Source organism: Vitis vinifera, chromosome 6, assembly GCF_030704535.1.
Source record: "Vitis vinifera cultivar Pinot Noir 40024 chromosome 6, ASM3070453v1".
Classification (NCBI taxonomy): Eukaryota; Viridiplantae; Streptophyta; class Magnoliopsida; order Vitales; family Vitaceae; genus Vitis; species Vitis vinifera.
The window spans coordinates 20,186,561-20,201,827 of NC_081810.1; the positions used below are offsets into that span (position 1 = coordinate 20,186,561).

General features: G+C 39.0%; 1 protein-coding gene across 1 annotated transcript in view; it reads right to left on the reverse strand.

The window, feature by feature from the left end:
- Window positions 1-1,237: 1,237 nt before the first annotated feature.
- Window positions 1,238-15,267, reverse strand: part of LOC100265341 (nuclear cap-binding protein subunit 1) — a 58,844-nt gene continuing 44,814 nt past the window's right edge. The window contains exons 14-19 of the mRNA XM_003632204.4: window positions 7,096-7,234; window positions 4,927-5,427; window positions 3,194-3,493; window positions 2,306-2,484; window positions 2,073-2,184; window positions 1,238-1,557 (exon numbers count right to left, since the gene is read on the reverse strand). Of these exons, the coding sequence (XP_003632252.1) occupies window positions 1,447-1,557; window positions 2,073-2,184; window positions 2,306-2,484; window positions 3,194-3,493; window positions 4,927-5,427; window positions 7,096-7,234 (1,342 nt within the window). The 3' untranslated portion in view covers window positions 1,238-1,446. The remainder of the gene's footprint in view (window positions 1,558-2,072; window positions 2,185-2,305; window positions 2,485-3,193; window positions 3,494-4,926; window positions 5,428-7,095; window positions 7,235-15,267) is intronic.

Below are 15,267 nucleotides of genomic sequence, written 5' to 3' on the forward strand. Positions count from 1 at the left end.
TCTAAAGTCTGTCAAACAAGATTTTTAAAATTGATTTTCAAAAAAAAATTTAAGAATAATTCTTAAAAATGCTTCTTAATTATTTTTATAAATAAAATTATGTTTTACAGTTCAAATACTGAAAATAAAATGTTTTTTTACTAATTTTTCCTTTTTTATTCTTTTTTTTAAATGGCCAGTAAAATTATTTTCTATATTTGACCACATAATAGAAAATATAAAAAAATTAAAATAATTAAAATTAGTTATGAATTTATACATTTTAAAATTATTTACTTATAAAAGAAGAAAATAAGTAAAATGAAATTGAAGAAATATGTAAAATTAATTTATTAATTTTATATTTATTTTATATTTTTATGCATGTTTTTCTCATGTTTATTTTTTCTACATTTTTCCTCAAATTTTATTATAACCAAACATAAAATAAATAAATAAAATAATGTAATTGTAGCCTCTATTTTGTCCTTATAGCATATATACATATATATTTTTTTCGTACTTAGTACCTAAAGTACCTCTCACCTTGCATCTTCATGTAGTACTTGCATAGAATCTCTCTTTTCTCTTATTTTATTTCCTTAGAATTTTTCCACAAATTTTATGATAACCAAAGTAATTTTTGTTGGGTAAGGTGGTGCTTTTTTTCATTATTATTATTTAATATAATTTACTTTCAAATTTTAAATAGTTCATTATTAACTTTTTTTATTTATTACTTATTTTTTAAAAACCAAAATATTTAACTTTCATTAAATACTAAAAATAACTTTTTCAAACATCTAAAATATTATCTCAACAAAAACCTCACCCTAATAATACTTAATAATTTAACAAAAATAAAATAATAATTTAATATTTAATACTATTAAATAGCATTTAAAATTAAGTTAAATTAATATCTATTTAGATTCAAATTAAAAAAAAAACAAAACAAAACAAACAAACGTATATATTTAATCAGTCAATTCCGTGAGAAAAATTAGTAGATTAATGTGATTAGATAAATTTGGTTTTGCAGGTCTTGTAAGAGAAAAGTGCCCTAGTTTGGTGAGTGCACACATGGGATGGTCTCATGCACCCCATGTCCACGGCTGCTCAGTGGGCATTAGACTTTCAGTACTTTCAATGAAGTCCTAGCAGCTTTCTGGAGACTAAGTCAGAGCTCCATTTTTTTTTCTAACAATTTTTTTAAGCTCCAATTTTCAACTAAATTATATGAGAGAAGGAAAAGAACAAGGAAAAATAAGGTATATGTTCATGCATTGTCAGAAACCATAACCTTCAATGGGTTGCTTTGACAACTTCAAATCTACCTCATTCTACACAGTTCTTCTGTAGGCTGACCATAACTCAACTTAGCAGTTCTACATTTTCATTTACATTAACCAGCATTGAGAAAACTAACACTTGATATTACAAGTTACAAGAAGGGTTGAGACCAGATCACCCTTCATTGATTGGTCGACGCAGACCGGCGTAAACTGCTTTCCTGAAAAGAGGATGCACGTCTTCGGTCAACACCTCTGCATCCAGCTTTTCAATGTGAAGCCATATCTGCCAGAATACAAATCACAAATGCATAAAAGAGAAAAAAATGTCAGATCATAAATTCATGTGGTCCGAGCTGACTCATTTAACATCTTCACAGCCATCGCATGAATCTAGTACATACCCAGATGAGTTTTGTAAATGTCCAGTTTATGGAAACATGGCTCAAGGACAAGCCAAGCTCAGAACATTCAAAATTTTATATGTACACATTGAAAAGGTAATAAAGTAAATTTTAGATATATTGGTATGCAATTAAATGGGAATATGTACAGAACCAGCTATGTTAGATCTTCAAATCAACAAAAGCTCTACTACCTTAGCTGTTTTCTTTTTCTTTTTTTCTTTTCCTTATTTTTATTTTGATTTTAGCCCGCACTTGAGGGGAGAGAAAAGGGTAGTGGTGGTTGGATGAAAAAAGGAGGAAAAGAAGCTTTTCCAAAACCATTAAAAGCACAGAAAGACAGGCGTGACTAAAACCATAAAATCACAAAGAGACAGAGGTTAGAAACTAGAGCTACCTCTGAAGCATATTGCCTTGAAAAGGCTTTGACATAGCCCAGAATTGATAAGCACCATTGCTCTTTTTCACCCACGTTATAGCCATTATTTGCCTTTCCCCCATTTGTCTGACTGCAGAAAGTAAAGAAAAACATAGTTAAACTCAAGACACGGTCTCCTTGGAAATCATTACATGACAATGTAAATTGAGAGAAAAGAAAGAAGAAAGAATCTGAAAAAAAAAAAAAAAAACCTTTTTTGGGGTCTTCCATTCTCATTGTCCACATCCATAGTTGATGATTCTTCAAGGTCAACAGCCATCTCATCTGCCTGAATGGTCTTCAGTCCTCGCAATGTTCCAGCTTGAGATGTATCAGGCAGGCGTTCCATCAGCACATTTGAGAAGTTTTTATACAAAGAAAGGAATAATGCCTGAAAGACAGACAATGAGGTTTGCCATATTAATCATAGAATTGGAAGCTGGAATATCAAAACTGGGGGGGAACAAAGTGTCAATCCTTCATTTTTATAGCCCAATCTGATTCCTGCCAGTTGCTAAGAAGCATTGGGGCATATGAGTTAAAGGAAAAAGAACCATCATTCTGAAAGTAACACAAATGATATTTCATTACTGCTATTGAAAAATAGCTAAATTCCAAGCCTGAGCAGGGGATTGGGGATTGGGGATTGGGGATTGGGAACTCATGACTTCATGGGACTTCATCACTTTATATCCACAGTGAGGAGCAAATATTTAAATCTAAACCAGCTGATTGATTAAGAATGTTGTATATGAATGGTAAGAAAGGAAAAGTTTGAATGCAATTATCTTTCCATGAGATCTTGGAAGCAAATTTATCATGTCATATATAATTCTATTGGAGATCCAAATAAAGTCAATATTTGTAACTTTCAGAATCAATAATCAATCTGCTTGAAGTTTATGGTCAGGCCACCTTAAATGCATTTAGATATGCATATAAACAGGTAGATGAACAATGGATTCTACAAATTGATAATTGGCGAAAATCATAGAAAATAATTCCATGTTCTTAGATACACATTATCAACTGATGAAAAAGAATTCTGAGGTTCCAAAAGGGAAAAACAAGTGACTGCTAGTTAATTTTATATTTAATACCTCATTTTCATCCAAGGCTCGAGCAAGAAGAGCCTCCTTGGCCTCTAAAGAGTCCCGTACAGATACCTCCTCCTCTTTAGCTTTTTCTGCATACGATTTCAAACGTTTCAACCTCCCTGGGTTTTCGCCAAGAACAGGTTCACCATCTACAAGAGTAAGCTTTGACTCAGCAGCCTCCAACTCCGCTTTTCTTGTTACTGCATCTCCTTCAGCTAATGCAAGACTCTTCTTAAGGGAAGATATTTCTTTCCTTAGATCAGAAATACGATTATATGTCTTGCTAACTGCATTTCTAAGAATCTGTAATGAAGAAAAAAGTGTGTCCAGCTACACATTTAAAAAATTAATTACAAATATTTGAAAATAACGCTAGAGGGGAAATCAAATCCAAAAGAAGCAACAGGGATAGGAGAATAAGAAACCGTAATTTCCATTCTTCATCCTCTCTATTTATTCACTTAATTACGATGGGATAAACAGGAAAGCAAGTAAAGATCACATTCAATCTCCAGCAAAAACTTGAACAATCCCCTTTAAAAGTTATTACACTAAAAAACAGACTAAAATTTGCCCTGAACAAAAACATGAAGTATTTGCTACAGTCAAGACATGTTAAGCTAATGAATGGCCTTGTCTTGGATGGCTTTTTTTTGGCTTTTTCTAGAAGTAGCAGCTGAAACTAAATCATGATTTTAATGGACAATCTTGATGTTATAAAAATCCATTAAACATGAAATGGCTTCTTGCCTAAGCCAAAAATGAACTTCCAAAAGAAGCATATTGCAATTGCTCCACTGTACATGTCTTTTTTGAGCTAGAAGCTATTATACTGAAATTACTGAACACATCCAAAAGCTCTTATAGGGGCTAAAAAATAGCCTTTGCTTCCAAGAAGCAAATCGAAGCAGGCCTTCTTTACAAGAAAATGAAAGTGAAGGTGTAGATCAATGGTAGTCCAGCTAAGGTTAGAAGTACAAGAAAGATTATTACTTTCTCTTGGTTAACTAAGCAGTTTGGCAAGCTCATAAAGGCTGACAAAGTGTTATTTGAATGGAGCAAAAAGCATTATAACATGATTCAAATATAAACAAATTATACCATGTAGTCCAGTATACGATACATATGTGCTACAAAAAGTTAGCAGAGTGCTTTAACCAAACCAGTGCATAAATTAAGAACAACAAAAAAATTAGTCCAGCTTCATCTAGACATGTCAATTTCCTTCTTGTGAGATGATATAGATGTTTAAAAAGAAGAGCCAAAAACACCATTTAGTCTTTAATTTACTTCAATAAATCATATACCAGAGTATAATGAGACAGCAAAGAACAAAGGAATAGAGCATGGATATTACCAACAAGGTAACTTCTAGGGTGGGAAGGTTACAAGGAAAGATAAATATGTCCCAAGCTTAGTAGAAATGAACCAATATTTTTATCCACTGGTTAGAAAATACTGGCAAGAGAAGCTGGCTCATTGATTCGCAGATGCTTCACATATGAGAAAAGCAAAAAAATATTTCACTTCGTTTATGGCAGTTTTCTAGTCTTATTTGCAGAGGGAGTTTATCTTCTCTTTAATATTTTTCTAAACTTATTTTATGGGATTTTTCTAATTTTGATGTTGTAATCACCCACATGAAGGCATCGGTCATATATACTCAACAGGTACCAGAAATCATACAGCATTATGGAAAATATTGTCAGTAGAAACTAGAAAACATAGCATTATACCTCCCATGGATGATCTGACGTATGAAATTGTTCAATATTTTCGGAAGAGAAGACCCATTTCACAATGGCAAAGTTAGATATAAGTCGGTAACCCATCATTCTGTCAATGGCTATAGCTGTCATTTGGGCACTGTTCTTCCAGTAAGAACTCACTTCATCTATCAGCACAACTTGCTTATCTTGATCATGGCATAGCTTTGCAATGACTTGTCCATACCTCTCCAAGACAGTGATCAAATGAGTGAAGCTTTTGGATCCAATATCAAGCAGGGTCTGAACCACTACACTAAGGGCAACCTCTGAACCATGAACGGGAATTACACTTTCTTCAATCCATGAAATTACTTCACGAGAAACTTGTCTTCCCTTCACCATACTGCTAAGTTCCATAGATAGGGCATGTTGTTCATTTCTTTCTTTACCATCTTCTGTACTGTATTTGAAGCTTGGTCCACCCTTGGGAGGGAGTAACTCTTCTAAAGTAGGGGCATTTTCAATGCTCTAAAAGATAATATTATAGAAGGAAGATGTCAATAATAGATATTATCATGCCAATCACCAGTAAGAAGCACAAACCAGTTCCCCACCAATCCTTCACTATATCCTGTGTGTGTGTGCTGGGTTGGTAGGGGGGGCGAGAGATTCATTCCCCTTTCATGAAACTTCAAGATATCCTTCATTGCACTTTGAGACAATATTATGTTTGCAACAACAGTCATAGGCGATAAGAAACCCAGTAGAAAAATAGCATCCCAACAAAATGTAAAATCCAGTCTCTTGTATTTTGCAAAATGGTAGCAATAGATAGTAGCAATCAAATCAGATCGTGGTGGCAGAGCAGAAGAAGCTTCGAAGATTGTGTGTGATATCTAAAATTGTAATATGGAAAAGGAAATTTTCTACTTCCAAAAGAAATAACAGCAAAATTTTCCATCATTTGCTTCTAGAGTACACTGAATTTCCAGACAGAATCCTTCATAAACCAACACCAAACAATACAACACCCCCCACCCCAACCCCCAAGATTTTTTTTTTTCTTTTGATAACCGAGGAACATTCCATGGCCAAGTCCTTAGGACTCTCCATGGGGACCCAAACCTTGGGGGGCTGACCACCCCGCAACAGCCAGCACCGGTTAAATTCAAGGTATCATCAGTAGTAGGATTCAAACCCAAAACCATATGCCACTTACTAGGACCACACTTCCCAGGTTCACCCTGACCAACTAGGCTACCCTAGCGGGTCCAACCCCTAAGAATTTATATATAATATAAAATAGGAAGCCAGCAGCCCCACCCTGCAACCCCCAAACAAGAAAAAAGAAAAAGAAAAAAAAAGAAAGAAAGAAAGAAAGGCATATTTGAATGCACCAAATGGTTATTGTATTCACTAAAACAAATTCCAACTTCTGCAGCAATTTATTTTGATTTTTTTCTCGGTTTTGTTTGAAGGAGGATACCAACATAATATGTGAAGAATGAGGACATTTGATGACATCACTATGTAAAAGTGTAAGGCAAGGTGTTCTACTCAAAGAAATGAAGTGCAGGCCTGTTGATATATTATTCTTAAATTTAAAAGAAAACATAAACATAAGTAGAGCTATTAAGATACAGGAAATGATAATACCAAATTAATTTGAAAAACATGCTTGGTCATTTTTCAAATATTAGTTCCATGCTAGCATGATTAAACCCAAAAAAGTAAGTAAATAAATAAAAAGAGAGATGTTGCTATTCCTCACAAATGACATATAATGAATACCATATATATAAATACCAAAACAGACAAGCATGAGTCAAGAAATATGTTCCTCTCCTTTCCCCAACCACCACCCGTCTCTGTGAGTGTGTGTGTGGACAGAGGGAGAAAGGGAGAGAGGGAGAGGGATCACTGCTTGAAAGTTACATAAATATAAGCATATAACAAAAGAAATATTACTGATTACATAGTAAATAGAGAAAAATGCCATTCACATGATGCACACAGCTCTTGAGCCAGCAGCTCAAAAAGGTGTGCCTTAGACAATACCCTGGCTCATGAGACATAAGCTTACCATGATTTTGAGGCATTATAAGACTACCTCATTCTTAGTCTCTTGCATGAGCCACAAAAAACCTTTTAAAACTCTGATCTAAAATATCACCGATATTTAGTGTATCTGGTTACCTGCTTAACTTTGTCCCAGTATGACAAACGAACTTCTCTTTCCAAAACCTCCTGAACAAACACACGTTGTGGTGCCCATTTTGGAAGGTCTAAGACATAAGCCCATTCTTCCCAAGGCCAGATGAATTGAAAATTTGATCTGAAAAATAAGGAAGTGAACATTAACTTAAATGCACACAAACCAATAAAAGTATCCAACTTGTGATACTAGAAAAAACATTCATTAAATTTTCAAGCATAATGAATCTAAAAATGATTGAAACATCAACATTTTGCTATACACACTACGTCACATAGCATAGCATCTGGTGCAGTGGAGGTGCAGGACTAGAAGTCAGAATTGTGGAACCAGATCCTTTTAATATACAAGAATGCAGCAAATATGTTAGCCTGTCCCAAATTAGGTAAAAATATTTATTTGAAAAGTCGGTTTTCAAACAAAGGACTGATTTACTAAACATATATATCATATGGGTTTGATTAACAGTAATATGGATAATGAGGTCTCCAGACAACATAGCAAATAACAGATTTCTTTATGATATAAGAATCAAAGACCCTATTTGCAAATCCCTCACTGTAAGATAAGGGTTTCAAGGACCACTGCAGGAGAGAGCTAGATCCAATACTGGCAACCTTTTGGGGACTTGTCCCAATTTCCACTTTCAGCAACCCTCCAATGACTCAAGTGACATGGAAACTATAAAAAGGTATGCATTTTTCTAGTTTCTCATTTCTTTTCATCTTTTTCTTTGTCTACTTACATTCATCTTATCTTTCTGCTCCCTTGATCAGACATGGCAGCTGATTTAAGCTAGCACAGCAATCATATTTTGCACATGCATACGTGTTGCGGTAACACAGGTACAGTGATACTCTAGCATAAAGTACCAAGACCATGTACAGTAAGATATCTCTAAATCTTTTCTTTTATAGGTAAGTGCAAATTGTATTAAAACACCAAAAGGGGTGCACCGAAGTACATACAGTGTATACAACAACCGCCTAAAAGGATAGAAAAAACAACAATACTCCCTCCCTCTATCCGACCCCAACCAATCAATAAAATTAACTAAGGACATAGAAGAATGTTCTATAAACAAGTTTGTCGAAGATAATATGCTGCACAAAAACAAAAACTTCAGCCTTTGAATAGAAAGGCCCCTATTCTCAAAAGATCTTCTATTTCTCTCTCCTTCCAAATTGTCCAGAAGAGGCACAAAGACAATACTCTCCAGACTTTCTTCCAATAAACGAGCCATGTCACCCTAATAGGGTCTCTCTAACTGAAGAATGAATCACCCAACACACCTTGAACAAAGAGAACAAGAGCTCTCATAACAGCCTTGCCTTTCCACAATGCAAGAGAATATGGTCAATTGACTCCTAATAAACATAACAAATGGAGCATCTATTGGCTAAAAACCACCCTCTCCTTTGCAATTGGTCTAAAGTCAAAACTTTCCTTCATGTTACCTCCCAAGGAAAAAAACTGATCTTAGGAGGAACCCAAGCATTCCACACAACACTAGTAGGGAAAGGGTCTACCCTTTCTTCCTCAAGGATAGAATAGAGGGACCTAATAGAAAAGGATCCACTCTTTGCATCTACCCAAAACACCTCATCCTCCCTCTTCTCAACCACCACCTTCTCTTGAATCCTTGACAAGAAGCACTCCACCGTCCCAAACTCTCAGTCATTGAGAGGTCTAGAGAAACTCGAGTTCCATCCACCCCCCTCAGAAGAGTGCACCCACAAATCCACCACTCAAGCCTCTTTTGAGCTAGCTAGAGCGAACGAGGAAAAGGACACACATAAAGGTTCATCCCCGCACCATCAATCTCTCCAAACTTGACCCTTCTCCCATTGCCCACCATGAAGAGAGTTCTGGAAGAGACTAACCCCCACAAAAGCCTTATAGCCTTTTAAAGCCCAACACCATAGCTGCCTCGTACATCCTTAGAGCACCAACCCCCTTCCAATTCCCCAAATTTGCCACAAATAAGTTCTCTCTAAAGGGCATCCCTCTCCTTAGCAAAGCATCAAATCTATTTGCAAAGGCTGAGAGCCTTATTTAGAGAGTTAAGATGTCTAAATCCAAGGCCACCTTTTCCTTTGTCTAAACAAACAATATCCCACTTCACTACATGAGGCTTACTCTCTAGAGCCCCATCTCCCCACAAAAAGTCTCTTTGAATCTTCTCCAACCTTAAGCGAACTCTCCTCGGCATCCGAAATAGTGACATAAAGTAGATTGGCAAGCTAGCTAGCGTGCTCTTGACCAATGTTTTTTTTTAGATAAGCAAGCACAGTTCATTAAAGGGGCTAAAAACTCCAACGTATACAGGACGTATACCAGGCAACAAAGGCCAAAAACAAACAAAAACCAAAAAACAAACCACCCCTCAACTGGAGGCAATCCACTCCAGGAAATCTAAAAGGGAATGCGGCTCCTCTTCCATATACAATTTAGCCCAACCCCAAATATTACAAACAAAAGAATATTTAAACCTCTGAATTGCTAAGACCCCCCCCCCCCCCCCCCTAAAGGCTAATCTATTCCTTTCCTTCTAAACCATCCAAAAAATGAATAACATAATGGAATTCCATAATTTTTTCTTTTTTTTCCCCACAAAAGAACCCCCCCCCCCCAACTATATAAAACCTCATTTACAGTATTAGGGAACACCCACTTGACCCCAACTAAGCCCAACACTAAATCCCAAAGCTCTTTAGCCACTGTACAATGAATAAGTAAGTGATCCACGCTTTCCGCTTCGCAAGCACACAAAAAACACCTATTCGAGAGCTGCCAACCTCTTTTTTGGAGCCTATCAAGAGTCAAGATCTTTCCCCAAGTCGCTTCCCACGTGAAAAACATGATTTTAGTTGGGAATCTTCCCACCCAAATCTTGTTTTTCGGAAAGTTGACCTCCATAGACCTATCCAGCCAGCTGTATGCATCTTTCACTCTAAACTGCCCACTTCCCCCTCCTTTCCAAAAAACAGAGTCATCCTCCCAAGTTATCCTAACTCCTCTCAACGCTTGGAGCAACTCACCTACCAACTCCACCTCCCAATCATTGAAATCCCTTATAAAACACAAATTCCAGCCTCCTTCCCCAACATTCTGGTCCCACAGGTCTTCAACCTTTGCATTTCTGTTGGCTGCCAAGGTATAGAGATGCGGGAACCTTTGGGACAACGCTGAATCCCCGCACCACACGTAAGTCCAGAAGCTGATTTTATTACCTTTCCCCACCTTGAACCCCATTTTGTCCTAGCACCAGCCAGCTTCCTTTAAGATCTCCTTCCACACCCCCACACCACACGCACCCACAGCCTTTTTGGTCCTCCAACCATAATCCTCCTGACCATACTTAGCTTCCAGCACATGCTTCAAAGGGCCTCCTTATCCGAAGTGAATCTCCAAGTCCACTTGCCAAGAAGTGCTTTATTCATGATAGTGAACTTCCTTATTCCCAACCCCCCATTCTCCTTATCCCCACACACCACATCTCACTTAACCAGATGAGTTTTCCTCTCCATGAGACCCCCCCCATAAGAAGTCTCTTTGCAGTTTTTCTAATCTTCTAACCACAGAAATGGGCATACGGAATAACGACAACTGGTAAACTGGCATACTACCCATAGTGCTTTTAATTAGAGTGATTCTCCCACCCTTGGAGATATATTGACTCTTCCAAAGAGCAAGCCTCCTTCTCATTTTCTCTTCTACCCCATCCCAATCATATGCAGCCTTATTAGGCACCCCCAGCGGCAGCCCCAAATACACAGACGGAAGCTGCCCCACCCTACAACCTAACTCCACAGCCATCTCCTCTATCCTTTGCACCTCCCCTACTGGAATGACCTCGCTTTTAGCCAAGTTAATTCTCAACCCGGACGCGGCTTCAAACCAGAACAAGATCCAACTCAAATTCGTTAAGTACTCCTTCTTTGCCTCCCAGAAGACAATAGTGTCATCGGCAAAGAGCAGATGAGCAATGTGAACAGCCCGTCCTCTGTCTCGCTGAATTTTGCACCCTGAAATGAAACCCCCCTCCATAGTCCTTCTGATTAGGACACTTAGCACCTCCATCCCCATAACAAAAAGGTAAGGGGACAGGGGATCACCCTGACGCAGCCCTTTAGAACTCGAAAAGAATCCAGCTGGCGTTCCGTTCACCATCACTGAAAATTTGGCTGTGGATATACACCACCACATCCATCTCAGCCACTTAGCGCCAAACCCCATTTTTTCCATAACTTTCAAGAGGAATTGCCAATTAATGCTATCATAAGCCTTCTCTATATCTAATTTGCAGATAACCCCTTTGTCCCCCTTCTTATTCCAGTTGTCAATCACTTCATTAGCTATTAAAGAAGCGTCAAGAATCTGCCTACCCTTAACAAACGCGTTCTGATCCTGGGAAACTACCTTATCTATAACTTTCTTAAGCCTGTTGGCCAACACCTTTGCCAGTAGCTTATAGAGGCCTCCCAAAAGACTGATGGGCCTGAAATCACCAAAATCCTCGGCCCCCCCTTTTTTAGGAATCAACACCAGAAAGGTATTGTTAATACTCTTGAGGAACATATTCTGGTCATGGAACTCCTTAAACATCTCCAGAATTTTCTCCTTGACGAAATCCCAACAGCATTGCCAAAAGAAGACCGAGAGCCCGTCAGGACCTGGGGCTTTATCCCCATTCATTTCCATCAGGGCCGACTGGACTTCACCCTCAAAGAAGGGAGCCTCCAGCAACTCTGCCTCTTGCACACAAATTTGATTAAAAGAGAGACTTCCAATGTCCGCCTTCCACCCCGAACTTTCGGAGAATTGCTGCTTAAAAGCATTTACTACCCCCTCTCTGATTTCCCGCTCCTCTGTCAGTCTGATCCCATTAATTTTAATTCTATCCATGTGATTAACTCTCCTATGGGTAGACGCCATACGGTGGAAATACCTCGTATTCCTATCGCCTGCCTTCAACCAAAGTTCCCTAGACGCCTGCCTCCAGTGAGTTTCTTCCAGATCAACCCACTTGGCATAATCCTCCTTGGCATCCTTCTTATAAACTAATTCCTCCATTGACAGGCTCCTTTCCTCCTCAACTCTATCCCAATACTCCACTTGCTGAATCACAGCCTCCTTGTTGCTTTCCAGATTACCAAACTCCTCCCTATTCCAAACTTTCAGCTTTTGCTTCAGCTCCTTCAATTTCGCCGATAATCTAAAACTGGCACTTCCCCTCACCTCTATACCCATCCACCAACTCCGGATTAAATCCTTAAACCCCTCGACTTTGAACCACATATTTTCGAATCTGAAGGGGGTAGGCCCTCTCCTCCAACTACCCCCTTCAAGTAATATTGGAAAATGGTCTGAAATCGGCCTGGGCAACCTCCGCTGACTCACCCTACTGAACTGATCAAGCCAGCAAGGAGAGACCAGAAATCTATCTAGACGAGCCCTTGACACGTTATTCAGACCCCCATTCCACGTGAATGCACCCCCTTGCAATTGAAGGTCCACAAGGCCTAGATCATCTACAACTTCCGCAAACCTCCTCATAGCTGAAGTTATTCTCCCTTGCCTGCTTCTCTCACCTTGAGCCAAAGTAATGTTGAAATCACCACCTAGACACCAAGGTCCCTCCCAGATTCCTCTGATTGCCCCTACTTCTTCCCACAACCACTCCCTTTCAAGTCTAGTAAACGGGCCATAAACCCCCGTAAAAACCCAAATCACCCCATTCTCCATTGTCCTGAATCTGCAGGATAAAGAGAACTGACCCACCTCCCACTCCAGCAACTCCAGAGCTCTTTTATCCCAGCATATCAGGATACCCCCAGCCGAGCCACATGCATTCAAAGCCTTCCAATCTAAAAATCTACCCGTCCCTAAACTTCTCACCACCCTATCAGACATAATCTGAATTTTTGTCTCCTGGATGCAAAAGAGATCCACCTTCTGCTTCCTAAAAACTGACTTAATAACCTTCCTTTTCGTACTGTCGTTCACCCCCCCTACATTCCAACTTATCAATTTGAGATTCATTAAACAGGCACCATCTGCACCCCTTTGCCCTGAATAGGGCCCTTCTTTTTGCCATCCCCCTCATAATTCACTGAGCATTCCAGCCTTTTTAGCTCCCTTTCAAACCTCGATTTTTCCAATAAACCTTTACTATGAATCTTTTCCCTTCTTTTCCTGATTTTAGACAGGAAATTTAAAATCTCCTTCTCCAGCCCATCAGTCGAAAAACCCAGGAAATGGCTAAATCTTGCTAGGCTGCTTTCTTGCCAATCCAGGTCCTCTTCCCCCCTTTCTTCTTGAATCTCATTCTGAGAAGACCCCCCCTCCTGCTCCCTTGTCGTTGCTAGGGATCCTTTGAATTCAACCAGCTCCCAACAAACACTATCATTCGCTATGGTGCCATCTGCCTCTTGCCCTTGAGAATCTCTATCATTTTGGCAGATCTCCCTAATATCCCCAGAATGGTCAAAGAACTCCCCCTCAGGAGTCCGACCAAGAGTAAGCATAGAAGAAGAAGAAGAATTCCCGGATACCCATAAACCCCCTGAGAATGATAGGGCCTCATACCTCATAACTTCATTCTGGAGGGCACTGTCCGCCACCTCCTCGAGTGTATTGGCCTTCTGAGCGATCTCAGTTTCCATCTCCCTTACTCTTAGGAATTCTAACTCAATGTTGGCATCTCCAAGCAGCTCAGACTGAGCCAAGGCCTCCAACGGGCCTGAATTAGGCTTGCTCACCTTCGGACCTATTCTCTATGGCGGCCCACCTCGTTGTGCCCCCTTCTGCTGAAGCCCACTCAAAGACGGCCCACTGAACACTCTTTGGTCCATAGATGACCCAGCACGTGGCCCATAGCTCTCCTCTAAAACTTTCTCTTTGCCTTTTGGGCCTTTCGATCTGCCCTTCGGCCCAAGCCCACCACTGCTAACTGCATCTGATCCAGACATTGGAGTTGGGCTAGGCCCCCCGTCCCTCCTAAGGCTAATGCACACATTGGACCCATTAGGCCCACTCGGGAACGACCCCTCATCCGCCCCAACCTCTAACTCCCGGATCAAAATCCGAATTCCCCCTTTAGAAATGTATTGTCTTTTCCACATTGCTAATCTCTTTCTGAACCTTTCTTTGACCCCGTCCCAAGCCACCACCGAGTTATGGGCAACTCCTTGAGAGAGCCCTAAATAAGTGGTTGGGAGCACACTCACTTTGCAACCAATTACAGCAGCCACTCCACTACATTCAACACACTCCCAACCAAAATAAGCTCACTCTTATCAAAATTGATTTTAAAACCCAAAATGGTTTCAAACCACATAAGTAACCAATTCAAATAAGTGATTTGGGAAGAGGTAGTGGTGCAATAGAAGGTTTGTTTCAAAACAAAACAGAAAAACACTCAAGAACCAACACAAAGATCACAATAGGATCTGAAAATTAGAGAATAATTCTCAAAAAAATATATTGAACTTCTCTTTAACAATTACAATGAGCCTTTAAATAATGTTTGTAATGCAAAAATAAATGAAATAACTGAAATAGGAAACCAGAAACAGGAAAGCAAGGTAATTGGAAATTAGGAAAACTAGGAAAGAAATAGGACACTAATGATGAACCTACAATAGAAACTAATAATGTAGAAAATAGAAACTAATCTAAAATAGAAACTAATGATGTAGGAAACTAAAAATAGAAACTAATGGAAATTGAAACTAAACTGAAATAGACACTAATGATGATTGTGTGCTGCATCAGGTGGCCTCATAAAAAACCAAAGTATCATTTGTGAACAACAAATGGGAAATCTACAAGCCCTCCCCATTTCTCCCTAATACTTTGAAACCAGACAAATAACTACCCTCTCTTGCCCTTCCAAGAAGGCAACTAAGCGCCTAGCTAGAACAAACAAGTACGGAAATAACGTGTCCCCTTGCCTTAGGCCCCTAGAGCTTTGAAAAAACCCCAAGGGAGTACCATTTACTAACACCAAGAACCTTGGAGTTGACATGCACCAACTAATCCAAACACACTAACTATTTGTTAAGATATCTCTAAATCTCAAACCCAAACACACTAAATATTTGTTATTACCAAAAAAATAGAACATCTCATGGGCATAGTACAGAAAC